The 18,731-nt window shown below is 44.4% G+C and overlaps 1 protein-coding gene, 1 long non-coding RNA gene and 1 pseudogene across 3 annotated transcripts in view; 1 reads left to right on the top strand and 2 right to left on the bottom strand.

The window, feature by feature from the left end:
• Positions 1–6,954, bottom strand: part of LOC138440891 (uncharacterized) — a 17,372-nt gene extending 10,418 nt beyond the window's left edge. The window contains exon 1 of the long non-coding RNA XR_011257170.1: positions 6,089–6,954. This is a non-coding gene — a long non-coding RNA (uncharacterized lncRNA). The remainder of the gene's footprint in view (positions 1–6,088) is intronic.
• Positions 2,576–3,946, bottom strand: LOC138440581 (transcription factor E2F3 pseudogene; annotated as a pseudogene).
• LOC138440886 (zinc finger protein 709-like) lies at positions 6,165–18,731 on the top strand. Of its 2 annotated transcripts, none has more exons than XM_069590967.1 (5): positions 6,165–6,329; positions 13,716–13,847; positions 13,983–14,109; positions 14,443–14,503; positions 14,879–18,731. In XM_069590967.1, the coding sequence occupies exons 2-5, from the start codon at positions 13,839–13,841 to the stop codon at positions 15,846–15,848; spliced, it is 1,167 nt and encodes a 388-aa protein (XP_069447068.1). In that variant the 5' UTR covers positions 6,165–6,329; positions 13,716–13,838; the 3' UTR covers positions 15,849–18,731. The 2 variants fall into 2 exon arrangements, with proteins under 2 accessions (XP_069447068.1, XP_069447069.1); XM_069590968.1 differs by lacking the exon at positions 6,165–6,329 and adding an exon at positions 12,062–12,591 and having other exon boundaries at positions 12,866–13,847.

The following is an 18,731-nucleotide window of genomic DNA, read 5'->3' as shown; positions in this document are numbered from 1 at the left end:
GGCCCCCTCCTCCTGCAAGTAGGTTATGGTGTGTGTGTGGGGGGGGGGGTGTCCCAGAATCAGCTGTATCTTGTCTCAGGGGAGTCTCCATAGCTGTGCTGAACTCTTGGAGTGCTGCTTACAGGCTCCAATTCATAACGAGAATCTGAATGAGGGGGTCCTATCTTCAGGGCTATCTGTTTCCAGCACAGCTCTGTCAGGAGGCATAATTGCAGCTTGAGTGCCATACAGTACAGGGCCAGGGCAGGACCTCGGTTAGAAGCCTGTGTACAGCTTCAGGCCTGACGGGAACCTCCAGAGGCAGGAACGGAGGTCTCTGAAGACTCTACTGTGACTCAGGATCTGACAGCATTCAGGCACTAGGGGAGTGCCTGTCATCGCCTTGGGCTTTCGTGGGTTTGTTTTGTACTTTTCTAAGGGATATAAGTAAGGGATATTCCATAAGATGGTACGGAAAAGCCCAGATGAACATTTTGGCTAACCCAGTATTTTTTTTTTTTCCCATCTTGTTGAATCGAGTGCCTACCATGTGCCTCCCACTGTGTCGGGCACAACAGTGATTCAACTCAACTGTTCTTTGTGTTGAGGTTTATTTATTTATTTTTTAGATGACTCCCTCATTCCCACAGTTGTTAGCATCCAAGGAATGGATTTGAGGTGCTCTGCCACATTCCCAGTGGGAGATGGCCATCTCCCCCCTGGCTAATGGGAAAGCCATTCTTGGACTCAACTGGTAGGATTTTGTCACTATCAGGAAGCCTCCGACTTGGGATGCTATTCCTGAAGAGTTAAGTGGGAGATGCCCTGGCATCCTGCCCTACGATTTTTCCTACAGCCCCAGCTTTCCTTGGTCCAGCCTGCTCCTTTACAGTGAAAGGGGGAACAGGGAGTTCTGGCCAGGACTCCTGTAGCCCCCGACACAGTGGGAGCTCCCTCCTCTCAAGGGCTGAAGCTAAATGCCACTGATAGCATGCTACTCACAACGGGGGATGTCCTTCTCCACAAAGACCTCTCCGTCAGACCCCATCCTGAGAAGCGGTCTTCCTGAATGCAGTATAAGAGCCCTTTCCCCGGTCACAGGGGGCCTGGGAAGCCCAGGGGATGAAGGGATCCATCCACACCTGCTGCTCCTTGGGGCTGCGACGTCATCTGACCTGGTTTTCTCCAATGGGCCGCCCCCCTGTCAGCGAGCTCCACTCACTCCGAGCATCCCCTCCTGGGGAAGAAAGTGAGATGGGATGAAGATTCTCCCCAAGGCTATTAAGCCTTAGATCACACATGCTCTGATCAGTAGAGGTTCTCTACCTCTGCTTAAAATAATTTGAATCAGGAAAAATCGCTTCAAAGTAAACAATTATATTGAAATGGTTGATAGGTGCCACAGGAATGCTTAAATGGCAGCTACAAAAAGAAAAGAAAAAAATTAAAACAATCCACAAAGAACTCCTAAGTAGGCACTTGCTACAAACTTCAGACTTACAAATACACTGGGGGTGTTAGGCAGTCAGAATAGGAAAAGGAGTCCAGAATGTCGGTGGCTAAAAGACACGGAAGGGAAGAGCCCACTAAAATAGAGCAAAGGAAGCTCGGAAGATCGGAGAGAGAACCTCAGGTAAAACAAACAGCCTCCATGCTAGACCAATTTACACAGGGCAGACTCAGGGGAAGGAGAAAAAAAAACATATAAAAGGGGGAGCCAAAATTGGGCCAAGGGGCCTCTCTTCTCTTCGGGTCTTTTGGGTTGGCATGCCCTTACAACTGGAGGATGTATTTTCCTTTACTTTCTAAATAAAACTGAGTTAAAACTGAGTTGTAACATGGAACTGTAACACTGGCCCCTCTGTTGCTTCAAATTTTTGTTGCAACAAGACAGACCTGAGGAAATAACAAACTCCCCCTACAGGGGCAAGAGAGTGGGAGGGGTTTATGGAGACAGGAAACTCCACAACAGCTTAGAGGGTCAGAACTCTGTATCTGGATGAATATTAGAGAAGAGTTTCTTCATCCGAAAGGATGTGAAAGATCTCTCGGCCTCAGAGTGGTACACACAGTCCATGGCTTAAACTGAGTGGGAGAGTAATTTAAATATCCCTAAGAAGAGCTGAAGAAATCCATTTCACACTTTTGCACGACTTCAAGTTTACAGTGCCTGCAGTTTCCACCCCAAATTAGCAGACCCCCAAAGACATGCATTCTGCGGAGAAGGCACGACTTGAAATGCTATTAAGGAAAATTGCTGCTTTTGAATGGGCCAGGTGGCCAGACCCCATTCTACAGCCCATCATCCCTCAGACACAGCAAGCCAATCCAGGACGGAGGGAGCAGGGGAGGCAGAGGACGGGTGAGAGACACCTGATTGCACATTTTCTCACTTGCTGACTCATCCAGGAGATTCTGGAGCCTGGGGTAAGGCAGGGCTTTCCCAAGGGAGCCTGTAACTGTGCCTTGATAGGCAGTTGTTTGTTTCTTAATTCATTAAAATGTCAGCTTCTTTCTGAAATCTGTAGTTTACTTCAAGATACTATCTTGGAGGAAGAAAGGAGGAAGGGACAACACTGCATGACACATGTTCTGGTTTCATAATAAAAAAGTATTGGTTTATAAAAGGAGTTCACACAAAGGATAATCAACTACACAGAACGTGTAGTTGAAAAGCAGAAGCTTTTCAAATCGTAAGCATCAAAGCGATTGTTGATGCCTTCTTCCTCCCTGAGGCTTAGGAGATAGTCCTCTTGGAGCAAGGGAGGCAGTAAGTTCACAAATGGTCCTTCTAGGTTGGAAGGAATTTGGTCCTCAGTATGCTGTAAAAGGTTGGCCGGGGAGGCCAGAGGAGAAAGGTTTGTCACAGAAATCAAGCAATCACTATGTCCTGAGTTGGTTGAAGCCACGTCTTGGGAAGTGGGCTTAGGGATATTCCCTTTGTGGTCCTGGTTGATTGCTTTCATTGGACTGTGTGTTTCAGTCTCTTCTGGACACAAATAAACCTCAATGGGTCCTTGGGTACTTGCCAAATGTATTTATAGGCTCTCTACTGGGTCAGGCACTTCAAGTCATGTTTCTGGAGGGGCTTTCACAACTATTAACAGTTTGGTCTTTAAGGCCACTAATTTTTCAAATATCTTGATATGTAACATAGCTAACCTTTGATTCTCTGAATCCTCAGTTAACAGTTTGAGGTCCAGGGTGCAGCTTTGGTTCAGTTCATCTAATTTCTTCTCTTCCTGACTGAGCTCAGTCACTTTTGACACCCCTTGACACTGGGCCTGTATGCCCCTGTTCTCAGTTAGACTGCAGCCCATCCACTGCATGTTGTTTTTAGACTTCTTAATGAGGTGGATGCCTTCCAGGACGCTGGTGATGTCATAAATCCTTCTCTTTTGCACTTTCAGCACCTCTCCTGCCTTGTTCAAATCTGAGACCCCATCAGGTGACTGGCTCAGTAGTTGAATGAACTTCTTGGTGAGCAGACCAAGGGATGTATCATACCGTGTTTTTTCTGAGGGAGATTTTGGAGTCTTGGGGCTATCTGGACTTCGGAGTGCAGCTCTTCCTTTGCCCTTGAGGGTTTTTTAACCATGTGAGAGTAGTGCTGATCGCTTTCTTCTAGCTCCAGCCTGCGTTCTGCCTGCTGCTGTAAGGGCGTTTCCGAAACCAGCCTGGCTCGGGGGCGGGGAGGTGAGCTGTGCCGGCGTAGAGGGGGCTTGGAGTGCGGAGCAGACCCGCGGTGCCGGGCATGGACGGGCGCCCGCGGAGCGGGGCGGGGGTGCTGTGGAGAGGAGAGGGAGGGTGGCCGCGCCAGGGGCGGGTCCGAGGACGCCGGGACGGTCCCATGCCAGGGAGCCGGCGAGCAGGAAGAAGGGGGTGCCCCCTCTCCCCATCCAGCGCCTCCTCCCGCCGCCCCCGCCGCCCGCTTCTCCCCAGTCACAAGCGCGTCCTCCGCGCACATGTGCTAAACGTCACCAGCGGGTCCGGGGGAGGCGGGACGGGAACACGGCTGCCCCGCCCTCCGTTGCCGGGGGGCGGAGAGGGGGACAGGGCGGGGGAAGGAAAGGGCGAGGGGAGAGGCGGGTCAAGGGCCGGCTCCGGCCGGCGAGGAAAGCTCAGGCTCTCGGCCACCCGGGCACCGCCGCTGCCACCGCCGGAATGCGCCCAGGCCAGGCCCCCAGCCCACGAGCCCCTCACCCCCAGACAGCCCACAACCCGACCCGCTGAAGAAGATTCTTGAGAGTCCTTCGGACAGCAAAGAGATCAAACCAGTCAATCCTAAAGGAAATCAACCCTGAATATTCATTGGAAGGACTGATGCTGAAGCTGAAGCTCCAATACTTTGGCCACCTGATGCAAAGAGCAGACTCACTGGAAAAGACCCTGATGCTGGGAAAGAGTGAGGGCAAGAGGGGAAGAGGGTGAAAAAGGATGAGATGGTTGGATGGCATCACTGACTCAATGAACATGAGTCTGAGCAAACTCTTCCGGGAGATAGTGAAGGACAGGGAAGTCTGGCCGTGCTGCAGCCGGTGGGTTCGCAGAGTCCAACACGACTTAGTAACTCAACAACAACAATATGTAAAATAGATAGCCAGTGGGATGGAGCTCAATCCAGTGTCCTGTGACAACCTAGAGGGGTGAGATGCGGGTGAGAGATGGGAGGAAGGTTCAAGAGGGAGGGCACATACGTGCCCTCAACATCATATGTTGATGTATGGCAGAAACCAGCACAATATTAATATTGTAAAGCAATTATCCTCCAATTAAAATTTTAAAAGACAACAAAAGGCCAGAATAGAGAGGGAGAGACAATGAGGAAGTAAAGCAAAAAGGGCCATCAGTCTTGCAAAACATCTCAGGGAATGGCTAGCCTTTGGAAGCGATGTGTCAATCTCTTCTTTTCACAGGAGGCAGAGTCAGATTATCTCCCTGTGATCTGAACAAACGCCCTTTGGCAGGGTCGTCTGAGACAGGCCATTGAAAGTGAAAGTGTTAGTCACTCAATGTCCGACTCTTTGGGACCCAATGGACTGCAGCCATCCAGGCTCCTCTGTCCATGGAATTCTCCAGGCAAGAATACTGAAGTAGGTTGCCATTTCCTTCTCCAGGGGATCTTCCCCACCCAAGGATCAAACCTGGGTCTCTGACATTGCAGGCAGACTCTTCACCAACTGAGCCATCAGGGAAGCTTATGTGTCAATTTGACGAAAGAGCAAGTACAGATAAGAAGATGGCTCGGGCCAGACCTGTCAGGAACAAGGTTTTTGAGTCCTCCAGGGGTCAAGGGCTTGTCGTTATGTATGATTATAATAACAAAAGCAATGAAAAGCAAGTCAAATGAACACTTTTAACATGGAGTCAGAATTGGCTTCTCCTGCAACATTGGCACCAGAAAAGGTTGAGTGATTCAGACCTCCTAACAGAGAGCCAAGTGCTCTAGGATTCTTCAGCTTAAGTACCTAATGAGTGGGGGTGGTGCAGGGATGGGTAGAAGGCTCAGAGCAGTCAAGGACCAAAGATGAAAATGCATCAGGCCCCTTTACTGCAGACGGGAGTTCACATTTAAGTGTCTGCTTTTCTTAAAAGGTGGCACATTTCATGCCTGGCCACACAACCTTACACCAAGCCCTTGACCCCTGGTGGACTCAAAAACCTTGTTCCTGGCAGGTCTGGCCTGGGCCATCCTCTTATCTGTACTTGCTCCTTCAAACTGAACCAGGAATCCCAGGGCAGGAGGAGCTGCTGCTGCTGCTGCTGCTAAGTCGCTTCAGTCGTCTCCGACTCTGTGCGACCCCAGAGACGGCAGCCCACCAGGCTCCCGCGTCCCTGGGATTCTCCAGGCAAGAACACTGGAGTGGGTTGCCATTTCCTTCTCCAATGCATGAAAGCGAAAAGTGAAAGTGAAGTCGCTCATGGGACCCCATGGACTGCAGCCCACCAGGCTCCTCCGTCCATGGGACTTTACAGGCCTAAAAGCAATCTTAGCCAGGAAAAAGTCTTCTATCATAGGGTCGCAAAGAGTCGGACACGACTGAGTACTAAGCACAAAAACAATAACAACAACGCAGCAAAAGTGACAGCCACGAGGGTCTGGGCTCACCTCACCTCCCGCAAGTTGTCACTTAGGCCCAAGGGGCGGGGCTTTGGGATCTGTCCAACCAAGAGGACGCTGAGGCAGATGGGCGGGGCGATGTCCCGCTACGTGGACTTCCTCTCTTTTTCGCATTGCGCAAGTTTCGTGTTCTGTCTGGTTCACTGGCCTGGTCATTCTCGTGCATCTTCCGTCGCTCTGGTGGTTGTCTCTGGGAGGGACTCAGACAGTCCCAGGAGACCTGGAAATGGTGAGTGTGCTGACAAGGGCATCGGACGCCGCGGTAGGACTAGTGGGAATCGGCGGAAACCCGCCATTTTGAACTGGCCCCTCGTGTTCACCCCTGGAGTGTGCAGATACGCGTTGTCTGGGGCTCCGCTCGGATCGCAGTCCCCTCGGGTTCTCAGCAGGGCTGTTGGCCAGCAGCCGGGTCCCCGGGCGTCCAATCTTATCACTTCCGGAAGAAACTTCCGCCCCGGAGCCTCTGCCCGCTGGCTCTGCGCCTGCAGACCTTCTTCTCCCCTAGATTGTGCGCTGACCACGTGCACGGTCTTCAGGAGACAATCGGGACTGTCCAGGGTTCTGTCGTGGGATTAGCTGTTGTCTGAGGGGTCCCAGACCATCTTTTCTGCAGGAAGGAGAGGGGGAGCGCCGGGTTTCCTCTGAGTTTTCCGAATATTTGGAAAGTGGACTCTTAAAATTGAACACCTTAGCCCTCTAGAGCAGCTTTGTAGGACTGGCAATGAATCATGAAATTTCCAGATCGCTCCCTTCATTCTCAAAGTCGATTTCGCCTCTCGGATTCAAATTACTTATCAGCTGTTTGTCTCTGCGGTGCATTTAAACACAAGCAATGTTCTAACTGTTCATCCTGTTTGCGGAGTCGTGGATGGCTTATTTTCAAGGGGCGGGGCGGGGCGGGGTGGGGGCGGTCTGTGAATATTTTACCTGAGGCGCAAGCCGCGAAAATAACCACTGGGAAGTAGGTTGTATGAAATCCTTTCCGTTCCCGATTTTTTCTTTTTTGATTGAGAACAGATATCCTAGAAGTTCTTTCGTGGAGAATTTTTTTTTAATTCATCTATTCATTTTTGGCTGTGCTGGGCCTTTGCTTCTGCGCGGGTCCTTCTCCAGTCGTGGAAAGCGGGGGCCTTTCTTGGCTGCATTGCTCGATCTTCTCATTGCAGTGGTCACCCCTGCCGCCTCGGAGCAGGGGTCTCGGGGCAGGTGAGCTCAGTAGTTGGCTCCGGTCTCTAGAGCACTGTCTTAGTAGGTCCCCCGCATGTGGGATCGTCCCAGAAGAGGAATGGAACCCATGTCTCCCGTCTTTACCTCTGAGCCACCGGGGAGCCCCCCTAGAGGGTTTTTTGAAAACTTTTCTGGATCTACCCTGTCAGTCACTATGTTAGCTCCCCTTCAAAAGATTTACTCCTTAAGTTTTTTTTTTTCAATAGTGTAAAATGTATTTGATTAATAGAACCTGGTAAGAGCTAAGAGAGGTTAATTTCAGGGGGTAATAAATTCTAGTATTACATTCCATTTGTGAAGAATTTTTGTTTGACTGTTTTTTATTCCCTGAGTGAGTATGGTGACTTATTTTGGACTGTACTATTGGTTGATTTCAAATGGCATTATAGGATTTCGACTTGCAGACTAAAAGTATTCAAGTATGATTAATTATGTAGAAAAGAAACTTGCCCTGGAAGTATTAATTGATATATATTTTCTGAAAGGAAGAGATACTTGGGGTTTTCTGGGTAGAGTAGTAAAAGTGACTTGTAATTTTCTTCTCTCATTTCCACATAAACATTGGGTTTGAGTAATTTTCCTGGATAAGTCAGACAGAGTTTGTATATTTAAAATTTCAGTGGTGGTAGAGAGCCCTTTAAATGGAGAGCAGAGCCTGAGGTCAGTGTTTTCAGGCTAAGGCCCCCTTGGCGCCTTCAAGGGGAAGTACTTGAAGGCACTCATATGCTTGGAATCATACCGTTTATAGCTTTGTCAGATTGACTTCTTTTAGTTAGCAATATACTTTTGAGCTTTCCTGGTATGTTTTCATAGCTTGATTTCTTCCCTGGTGGCTCAGTAGTAAAAGAATCCACCTGCCAAAGATTGAAAGGGATGACTGAGGAGGAGATGGTGAAGGACAGGGAAGCCTGGTATGCTACAGTCCGTGGGGTCACAAAGAGTCGGACACGACTGAGCAAGTGAACAACAGTTTCATCATATGGATATACTGCTGATTATTTGACTCTTGCAAGATATCTTGCTTACCTTTCAACTCACGACAGTTGTGAATAAAGCTCTACAGGTATTTATGTGCGGGTTCTGTGTGAATATGAGTTAACCTTATTTGGACAAATAACAGTGTGACTGTGGGCCTTAATTTACATATTAAGAGTATATTTGGTTTTGAAAAAAAGCTCCTGTCTTCCATGGGAAGGGTACCAGATTCCATTCCCCTCATCTGAGGACATCCCTGGTGGCTCAGTGGTAAAGAACCCACCTGCCACTGCGGGGGATTCCGATCTTGGGTCGGAAAGATCCCTTGGCATAGGAAATGTCAATACACTCCAGTATTCTTGTCTAGAGAATTCCATGGACAGAGGAGCCTGGCCGGCTACAGTCCATGGGGTCACAAAGAGTCTGACTCACTTAGTGACTACACTTTCACTTTCATAATTGCTTCACAATGTTACAATTCTTCTGTACAAAAACATGAATCAGCTATATGTACACATATATCACCTCCATAGAAGAGACTTTTTTAAAAAAATTTTAATAGTGTTAAATTATACTTTTTTTTTCTTTTACAGACCTTGTGTTTGTTGTTATATTTGAAAATTCATCACCAAACCCAAGGTGACCTAGGTTTCATCCTATGATATGTTCCAGAAGTTTGTTACTTTTGAATCTTAAAAAACGTTTTCTCATTTATTTACGTATTATTTGGCTGTGCCAAGTCTTGACATGTGGAATCCTGTTCCCTGACCAGGAACTGAATTTGAGCCCCCTGCATTTGGGAACATGAAGTCTTAGCCACTGGACCACCAGGGAAGTCCTACTTATGCATTTGACATTTAGATCTGTGATACGTTTTCAGGGCTTTTTGGTGAGATTTATAAATCCTGTGTCTACATTTATTTTGTTTGTGTGTTTTTGTGAATATCCATTATTTCCAGCCATATTTGTTTAAAAGATTTTGTTTGAATTGCCTTTCCTTCGTTGTCCAAGTTCACTGTGGATCTACAGGAGAACAATTGATTTTTTCCAGTCTGGGGAACTCCAGTTATCTGTTGTTGGAGAAACTTTCAGATGTTTCACAGAGATAAGTGAAGTGTAGAAAGTATTAGTCGCTCAGTCATGTCCAGCTGTTTGTGACCCCATGGACTGTAGCCCGCCAGGCTCCTTTGCCCATGGGATTCCCCAGGCAAGAATATTGGAGTGGGTAGCCATTTCCTTTTTCAGGAGAATCTTCCCAACCCCGGGATTGAACCCACGTCTCCTGCATTGGCTGGCTGACTTTTTTACCATGTGAACCACCTGGGAAGCCCAGTTATGCCCTAGAGAATAAATATTTGCTTTTACCTACAGGATTCATGAATATCTTCTTTCACCGTGAGTAGATATTCCCTCTGTTACTTATTTGTGATTATAAGTGGGCGCTGGATTTTACAAAATCCTTTTAAATGTTCATTTCCCTCTCTGTTCCTTTCTGATACTAATAATTTCTATCTACCCTTGTAGTCGATTGACTAGATGTTTATCAGTGTTATTAATCTTGTCAAAGATCTGGCTTAAATTTTTTTTTCCTTCAATTATATTAATTTCCTTTCTGATTTTTATAATTTATTCCACTTTCTTTGTGATTTTATGCTCTTCTCTTTGTTGTTTCCTAAGATAAATGCTTGCATTATTGTTTACAGATCTTTGTTTTTTCTGAGTGTATTTGATGATGGCATAATTTTCTCTGTAGATACTGCTTTTGCATCATCCCACAGTTTAGCTCTACGTAAATTTTAATTTCTCTTGAGACTTCTTTCATCCCATTTATTGTTTAGAGATATGCTGTTGGATCTCTGTGTGTTAGGGGATTTTCCAACTCTTGCTTGTATTGATTGCTAGAGGAATGCCTTTGAGTTCTAAGAACATAGTTTATATGATTTTTGTTCTTTCAGATTTCTTAAGTTTTTGGTTTTTTTTTTTTTAATACTAGTTATTTGTTTTTGGCTGTGCTGGGTCTTTGTTGCAGACGGGCTTTCTCTACTTGTGAGTAGGGGCTACTTTCTAGTTGCGGCATGCAGGCTTCTCATTGCGGTGTCTTCTCTTGTGGAGCTCAGGCTGTAGGTGTGGGTGAGTTTTAGTAGTTGTGGTGGCGCACAGACTTAGTTGCCCCGTCATCATGTGGGATCTTCCTGTACCAGGGATCAAACCTGCGTCCTCTTCATTGGCAGGTGGTTTCTTAACCGCTAGACCATCAGGGAAGCCCCTTAAGTTAGTCTTATGTTTCAGAAAATGTTCTGTCTTGTTGAATGTTCCATGTGTATTTGAAAAGAATGTCAATTTTGCTTTCGTCACATTGATCATTTCTTAGATTACAATTAAACTGAGTTGTCTCATGGTGCTGTTCAATTTTTTTTTTTAGTTGTTTTGTACTGGGATATAGCCAATTAACAATGTTGTGATAGTTTCAGGTGAACAGGGAAGGGACTGAGTCATACATACACATGTACCTACTCTCTTTTACGGAGAAGGCGATGGCACCCCACTCCAGTACTCTTGCCTGGAGAATCCCATGGACGGAGGAGCCTGGTAGGCTATAGTCCATGGGGTCGCTAAGAGTCATGACTGAGCGACTTCACTTACACTTTTCACTGTCATGCATTGGAGAAGGAAATGGCAACCCACTCCAGTATTCTTGCCTGGAGAATCCCAGGGTTGGGGGAGCCTGGTGGGCTGCCGTCTATGGGGTCGCACAGAGTCGGACACGACTGACGCGACTCAGCAGCAGCAGCATTCTCTTTTAAACTCCCCTCCCATCCAGGCTGCTACATAATATTGAGCAAAGTTTTATGTGCTATACAGTAAGTCTTTGTTGGTTATCCATTTTAAATATAACAGTGTGCATATGTCCATCCTTAACTCTGTCTCCTCCCCTCAACCCTCAACCAGAAACTCATTCTGAGAGTCTGTTTCTGTTCTGTAAGGAAGTTCATTTGCATCATTTCTTTTTAGATTACACGTGTAAGGAATATCATAAGATACTTCTCCTCTGTCTGACTTCACTCAGTATGACACTCTGTGCTGCTGCTGCTGCTAAGTCACTTCAGTCGTGTCCGACTCTGTGCGACCCCATAGACGGCAGCCCACCAGGCTCCCCCATCCCTGGGATTCTCCAGGCAAGATGACAGTCTCTAGGTCCATCCGTGTTGCTGCAGATGGCATTATTTCATTCTTTTTAATGGCTGAGTGTATATGTACCCCATCTTCTTTATCTGTTCCTCTGTTGATGAACATTTAGGTTGCTTCCATGTCTTGGCTATTGTTAAACAGTGCTGCAATGAACATTGGGGCACATGTATCTTTTCTAATCGTGTTTTTCTCCAGATAATTGCCCAGGAGTCCTCCCTGCCTTTTTCATGTCTTGCCTTATATAGTTTGCCACTTTGTTGCTATGTATGTACATGTGAAAGACACTTTTTTGGAGAATGGACCTTTTAATCATTTTGTCAGGTTTCTTCTAATCTCTGTGTGTCTGTTGGTCTTTAAATACTTCAGTCCATTTGGTTCTTGCTTGTATTTTTTTGTTTTCCTGAAAAGAACTCCAAGTTGATTCTAGTCTTTGTTTCTCTATATCAAAAGTATATTTCTACCTTCTGACAGTATAGTCTCTTTGCCTTTTTTTTTCTCTATTTGATTATAATACACTTTCATCTCCATTTTAGGTGTTTTCATTTTTCTTGTTCAACTGAGATTCATCATTGGTATTAGGAAAATCTTACCGGTTGCTACTTATTTTTATCTCTCTTCTCCTTCCGTTGTTTTCATCGTGTGTATATAAGTCTTCTGTTAAAGAAGGTCATGTGAGGGTCCTGGATATTATGTTCTATATATATTTTTTTGTCTTTATGTGAGACTCTGGTGAAACAGTTTTTTGGCAACAGGCCCTAAGAACAGAATATTTGGGGCACTTTTTAAAAGTCATTTCTTTTCTCTTTTCCATTTTCAGGACACCAGTTTGCCCTTTGAATTGGTGCTCTCATGACTCTGGGAGGACTTGTTCATTTCAAGTTTTTTATTCTCCTCTTGTGACATGGAGAATCATGACTTCTAAATTCACAAATCCCAGACTAGATTGTCATCTGGCAGTGGCTGTAGTGGCTGCTTGGGAAACACTTGTTCCTGAAATTGCAGGATGGAGACTTCATGTCCTTTTGAAGGAAGCCAATGATGAAAGTCTTACATCTTTTATAATTATGAGAAAACCCACCATCAGCGTATTATGGACATTGGTGAACTCTCTTGTAAACTGTAGCTCTTAACCTATTACTTAAGGGCAGTAAGGCTCAGGGTGTACTGTTAAGAGTGTTATAAAAAAGAGATTTTCCAGCACATAATTGCCCTATATGTTCTAAAAAAGCTGCCCTGAGGCCCCTGAGTATAGGAATTTTGTGGTCTAGATTTTTTATTTTTTTTAACTTACTGGATTTTCGCTCCACACACAGATTTTCTCTATGGCTTCTTGTGGTGGTTAGTTCTCTTGTTGCAGAGAGCACGGGACTCAAGAATATAGGCTCAGTAGTTGTGGCCTACGGGCTTAGTTGCCCTAGGGCATGTGAGATCTTCTCTGACCAAGGATTGAACTTTTGTCTCCTGTTTTGGGAGCTTCCCTGGTGGCTCAGACACTAAAGAGTCTGCCTGCAGTGCAGGAGATGCGGGTTCAATCCCTGGGTCGGGAAGGACTCTGGAGATGGAATATTCCAGTATTCTTGCCTGGAGAATTTCATGGACAGAGGAATGTGGTGGGCTACAGTCCAAGGAGTCGCAAAGAGTCAGACACAACTGAGAGAATAGCACTCCTGCATTGGCAGGCAGATTCCTAAATACTGAACCACCAGTATTCATAAACCCTGTATTGGAATATTACTTTTAAAAATATATATAATTTAGGAACCAGGAATGTCTCTAGTATTATTGCTTCTTCCCCATAACTGAGGTCTAAGTTTGAAATTGCTTCCTACCTGCATCAAGTTTTTTTTTAATAGAAAAAAAGGAAAAACAGACTCTGTGATAATTATTACACAACTTAAAGGCAGTGCTTCTGCAAAAGAGTATTTATATTCAGGCAATGGCATGTGATTTCTTCTAAACATTTGGAGGACCTTGGGACAGTATGGCCAGCTGGGCTTTGTTAAAAGTTTGAGTTCTGCAGGCCACCTGGGCACTGATGTTAGGTGATAGGACTAGAAAACACCATCCAGTTTTTCGCTGCATTTTTATTCATTGAAACCTCATGCAGTCTGGATCCTCTACCCCCATGGGGCACTGTAAATTGTAGACCATAAGGAAGAATATGAAAGAATTTTTTCGCAAGAACTAAATGGTTCCTAAAATGGTATTTATTTCATCTGCATAGGATTTCTAATGTTTCCCTACGTTCTCTGGCTCTGCTATGATCGTGATATGAGTGACACTGTAACCACAGAAATGAAGTGTAAATGGTTTCGTTTCTTCATGATCCTGTCAAATTATTGAGGAAATGTGGAGAGTAAGTTTTTCGTGATCAAGTCATAGAATAACTCTTTATAAACAACAAACTAGTACATCACCCTTCTATATATGGGATGTGGGTATCTAGTGCTGTCTCATGCATCTTACTGTGTACATATTGTGGGTGTTTTAGGACTCTTTGGCCTTTGAGGACGTGGCTGTAAACTTCACCCTGGATGAGTGGGTTTTACTGGATTCCTCACAGAGGAAACTCTACAGAGATGTGATGCGGGAAAACTTCAGGAATATAGTCTCAGTAGGTAAGAATGAAGAATTCCTTCGCTTTGTCAATTAGAGAGCAAGTGTTTCTTATCCATCTGTACTGTTCAGAGATGTGGAATGTGGAAAGGGAGGACACTGGTAAAGAAAGTAGGGGGAAAAAAAGGAATTCCCTGGGAGTCCAGAGGTTAAGTATCAGCACTTTCACTGCCGTGGCCCTGGTTCAATCCCTGGTCAAGAAACTAAGATCCCACAAGATGTACAGGGAGGTGAAAAGAAAAAAAAAAAACTGGGTGGTGTCAGAGTTCATCATGGGCATAACATTCTATAATGTCTAATACTTTGGGATCTTTTTTCTGGGTCTGCATTTTCAGAAGCCAAACAGGAAGATCATGACATTGAAGATCAGGACAAAAACCAGGAGAGAAAATTACGGTGAGCCATAGGTACAGTACAAAGCATGTCTCATGTGAGAATCTTATGAAAACCTAAAAGGAAGCAAACAAAATAAATAGCTCCATCTTCAAATCTAGTTGTTTTTAGAAAATGTCTGCCTCAAATTTTCTTAAATGTGATATAAATGTTCTGTGTTTGAAATACAGTTTGTGTGCAGTCAGTATTCATAAAGCCTATATTCGAATATCACTTTTTAATAGAAAAGGGAAAGTCCTGTTAACAGCATTCAGTTTATTTAACTTATACCAAGTCGCACAAGATAGAAAACCTCACTATTCCTATAAATCATAATAAAGACAATAAATATAATGTAATTAAGAAAAAAATCATTAGTAGTATTCTCATGATTTACAGAAATCCCAAGGCAGAGAGACACTCTGAAAAGAAAGACATTAATTCCTCTGAAGAAAGCTTCAACCTTATTCCAACTCCCAATGTGAAGAGAACTCGTGATATAAAACCATGGGAATGCAGAGCATGTGGGAAAGTCTTCATGTATCATTCATCCCTTACTAGACACATGAAATGTCACATTGAAAACAGATCAGGAGATCGCCGAAAGTACCGTGAGAAGGTATATAAATGTAAAGAATGTGGAATAGCATTCATTTTTCCTAGTGCTCTGAAAACCCATGAAAGGAGTCACACAGGGGAGAAACCCTATGAATGTAAGGAATGTGGCAAAGCCTTCGCGTGGCACACAACTTTTCGAAAACACATGGGAACACACACTGGAGATTTACCTTACAAGTGTCAGAAATGTGAGAAAGCATTCATTTATCCCAGTCACCTACGAATGCACGAAAGCACTCACAAAGGACATAAACCCTATAAATGTACAGAATGTGGAAAAACCTTTGAAAGTCCTGAAACTATTGAAATACATGAAAGGATTCACAGGGGAGAAAAACCTTATGAATGTAAGCAGTGTGGTAAAGCTTTCAAACGTTTGAGGTCCTTCCAGGCACACAAAAGACATCACACGGGAGAGACACCATTTGTATGTAAAACATGCTCTAAAGTATTGAATACTGCCTGGTCACTTCGAAATCATGAAAGAATCCACACTGGAGAAAAACCATATAAGTGTAAGGAATGTGGTAAAGCCTTCTTATTGAATGTAACCCTTCAGAAACACATGATAACGCACACTGGGGATGGACCTTATAAATGTAAAGAATGTGAGAGAGTATTCATTCATCCCAGTTCTTTTAAAGTACATGAAAGGAGTCACACTGGAGAGAAACCATATCAATGTGACCAGTGTGGTAAATGGTACCGGTATCCATCATTTTTAAAAATACATCGAAGGACCCATAGTTGACAGGGGGGATACTTTGAATGTTTGGGAATGGGAAATAAAAGGGAAACCTTCTTTTCCACTTATGTTGACATGCATGAAAGAATTCACAGTGGACAGAAACCTATCAATTTGATGGAAATGTCAGAAATCTTCCGTTTGTGTCTCAAAGACCCACGAGACTACACACTGGATGGAAATCATATAAAACGTGAAGAATGTGGAAAAGGCTTTTACGATCTTAGTTTCTGGATCCATAAAAGGATTTACTAGGTAAAACCTTGTTTGTAAACAGCCTCAGAAATACTTAAATTGGCTGATATCATATATGGAAAAACTCCCATGGAGAAGATGTGTAAATGTAAATAACATGAGATAAATTGATGGAAAGTAATCCATACTTAATGTTCCAGAAAACCTTCAGCATGAAAGAGTTGTTTTATTTTTATTTATTAGTATTTTCTTTTGACCTCAATTTGGGACATATAGGATCTTAGTTCCCCAACCAGTGATGGAAGCCATGCCCCTGCAGTGGAGGCACGTTGTCTTAACCACTGGACTGCTGGGGAAGTCCCAAAGGAATTGTTTTTAAAATTTATAAATGTGTTGTGTTTACTAAAGATCTTTCTTCAAGTTTAATCTTAAATGGTGGATTTCTATTCATTTCAGAAAGGAATATTAATGTCAGTTATTTCCGTAAGTTATCTTTCAACCACAGTACATAAGGTTTAAAGGTAGTATTTTTTCCTTTACTCAGATAGTGATTTTTTTTCCCTCTTTGGGTGTAATAGAAAAGGATAACTTTGTTTCTTTGCTAGGCAAAGGGGGCCACAGTGGGCTAATGCCCTCAAAACCATGTGTTCCCACTTGGGGAAGAGACTGAGAAAGTTTTATAGTAATTGTTCAAAGAGGTTCACTTCATGGACATTCTTCTGACGGTTGGGGTGGTGAGGCAAGTTGGAGTCAGCATCATCAACCTGAGGTCCAACTGGTCTGGGGTCTACCTGTTTGTGGGCAGCATGCCCTCCTTAATCATTAACTTCTCCCACCTGAGGGAGTTTCAGTGTCTGAAAAATAGCTCAAAGATAGTGTTGTGTGTGTTCATTGATGGGGAATCAGAACCTTGTCCCAAGGCTGCTCTTGACTTTATCCCTGGTCTTGCACTCCCTCCCTTCCCTGATTAACAGCTGCTTGCCTCAGCCCACTGGAACTCAGGGAAGCTCATGGAAGCTGAGTGAAGGCTGTTTCCTGTAATCAAAGAGATGGACACAGGAAAGCCTTGTCCCCAGGAGCCCCACAGGGTCCGGCTCAGTATCAGTGTGGCAGTTCGTAGATATATAACCTATTATATATATTGTACCCTTTTTTATGGGCTTCCATGGTAGCTCAACTTGTAAAGAATCTGCCTGCAATGCAGGAGACCCCTGTTCAATTCCTGGGTCAGGAAGATCCCCTGGAGAAGGGTTAGGCTATCCACTCCAGTATTCTTGGGCTTTCCTGGTGGCTCAGACAGTAAAGAATCCGCCTGCAATGCAGGAGACCTGGGTTCAATCCCTGGGTTGGGATGATCCCCTGGAGGAGGGCATGGCAACCCACTCCAGTTGGTGGTGGTGAGTACAGGAGCCTTTTTCCATTTCCATTCTATTAATCACTTGGAATTAATACTATGTATGGCTAGGATGTCAAAGAGTATTGTTGCTAAGTCACTTCAGTCATGTCCGACTCTGTGTGACCCCATAGACAGCAGCCCACCAGGCCCCCCCGTGCCTGGGATTCTCCAGTCAAGAACACTGGAGTGGGTTGCCATTTCCTTCTCCAATGCATGAAAGTGAAAAGTGAAAGGGAATGCTACTAGGTAAATTATGATTTTTCCTGTTTGTTTTTTCTATTTCTGACTAACTGAACAGACTGCTTGCATGCATGCGTGGGTGCTCAGTCATATCTGACTCTTTTTGACCCTTTGGATTGCAGCCCACCAGGTTCCTCTGTCCATGGAATTTTTCCAGGCAAGAATACTGGAGTGGGGTGCTATTTCCGATTCCAGGGGATCTTTCCGAACCAGAGACTGAACCCATGTCTCTTGCATCTCCTACATTGGCAGGTGGACTCTACCAGTGCACCACCTGGGAAGCCTGAATAGACTATGAGACTTGTTTTAATCCTAAAGATGTCAAGTTAGAGACACCTTGCCTGTGAATAATATTAGAACCTAGACTTTCTAAAATCTATCCTCTTTGTGGTTCCTTGTTAGCATTCACCAGTACCTCACCTGTGTATAATTTAAAAGCAAATGTAAAAAAGACATTGTTCAGATATTAGAGCCCCCACCCTGGGAGACAGACAGTTACACAGGAGCTTCAAGGACAGCATCTTCCAGCTTATTTTCCAAATTCCGTGAACTTTTAGTGAAGAGTATCATCAACACCAGCAACCAGTGTTTGATTTCCATTTTTATACATGTATAGTTTCCCCCAATGTCTTCATAGCTTCCACATCAAAGATCCAGCAGTTTGAATTTTTTCTGTTAGACTTCCTGTGTCCACAAGGTAAGTATTTCAGAGTTTTCTGGTTGGGAATGTCCTCTGATTCCACCCTTCCCTGGATTATATTTTTGTTTCTCTCCTACATGTCCGTTTTGCTTCTTTAGTGCGTTGTGCGATGCCATTCTTGATCCATTGTTTCCCTGTAAGAAGAATCATCTTCCTTCTGTCAGGAAGGCTGTGGGTGTTTTCCTGTTACTTGTAGCTGAACATAAACCTTCAATGTGTTTTTTATTGTATTTTCTGTTTGAATTTTTTGTGAAACAGGTTTTGTCATTTCAAATATTATACCGATATTCTGAACTGTTCATTAGCCAACAAGTTTGTTTTTCATGTCCTCAGAGAATAAAGTACCCATTGAGAAAAA

This window comes from Ovis canadensis, chromosome 5 (assembly GCF_042477335.2).
Source record: "Ovis canadensis isolate MfBH-ARS-UI-01 breed Bighorn chromosome 5, ARS-UI_OviCan_v2, whole genome shotgun sequence".
Classification (NCBI taxonomy): Eukaryota; Metazoa; Chordata; class Mammalia; order Artiodactyla; family Bovidae; genus Ovis; species Ovis canadensis.
The sequence above is the reverse complement of the archived record's forward strand: the minus strand, read 5'-3'. Positions and strand labels throughout refer to the sequence as shown.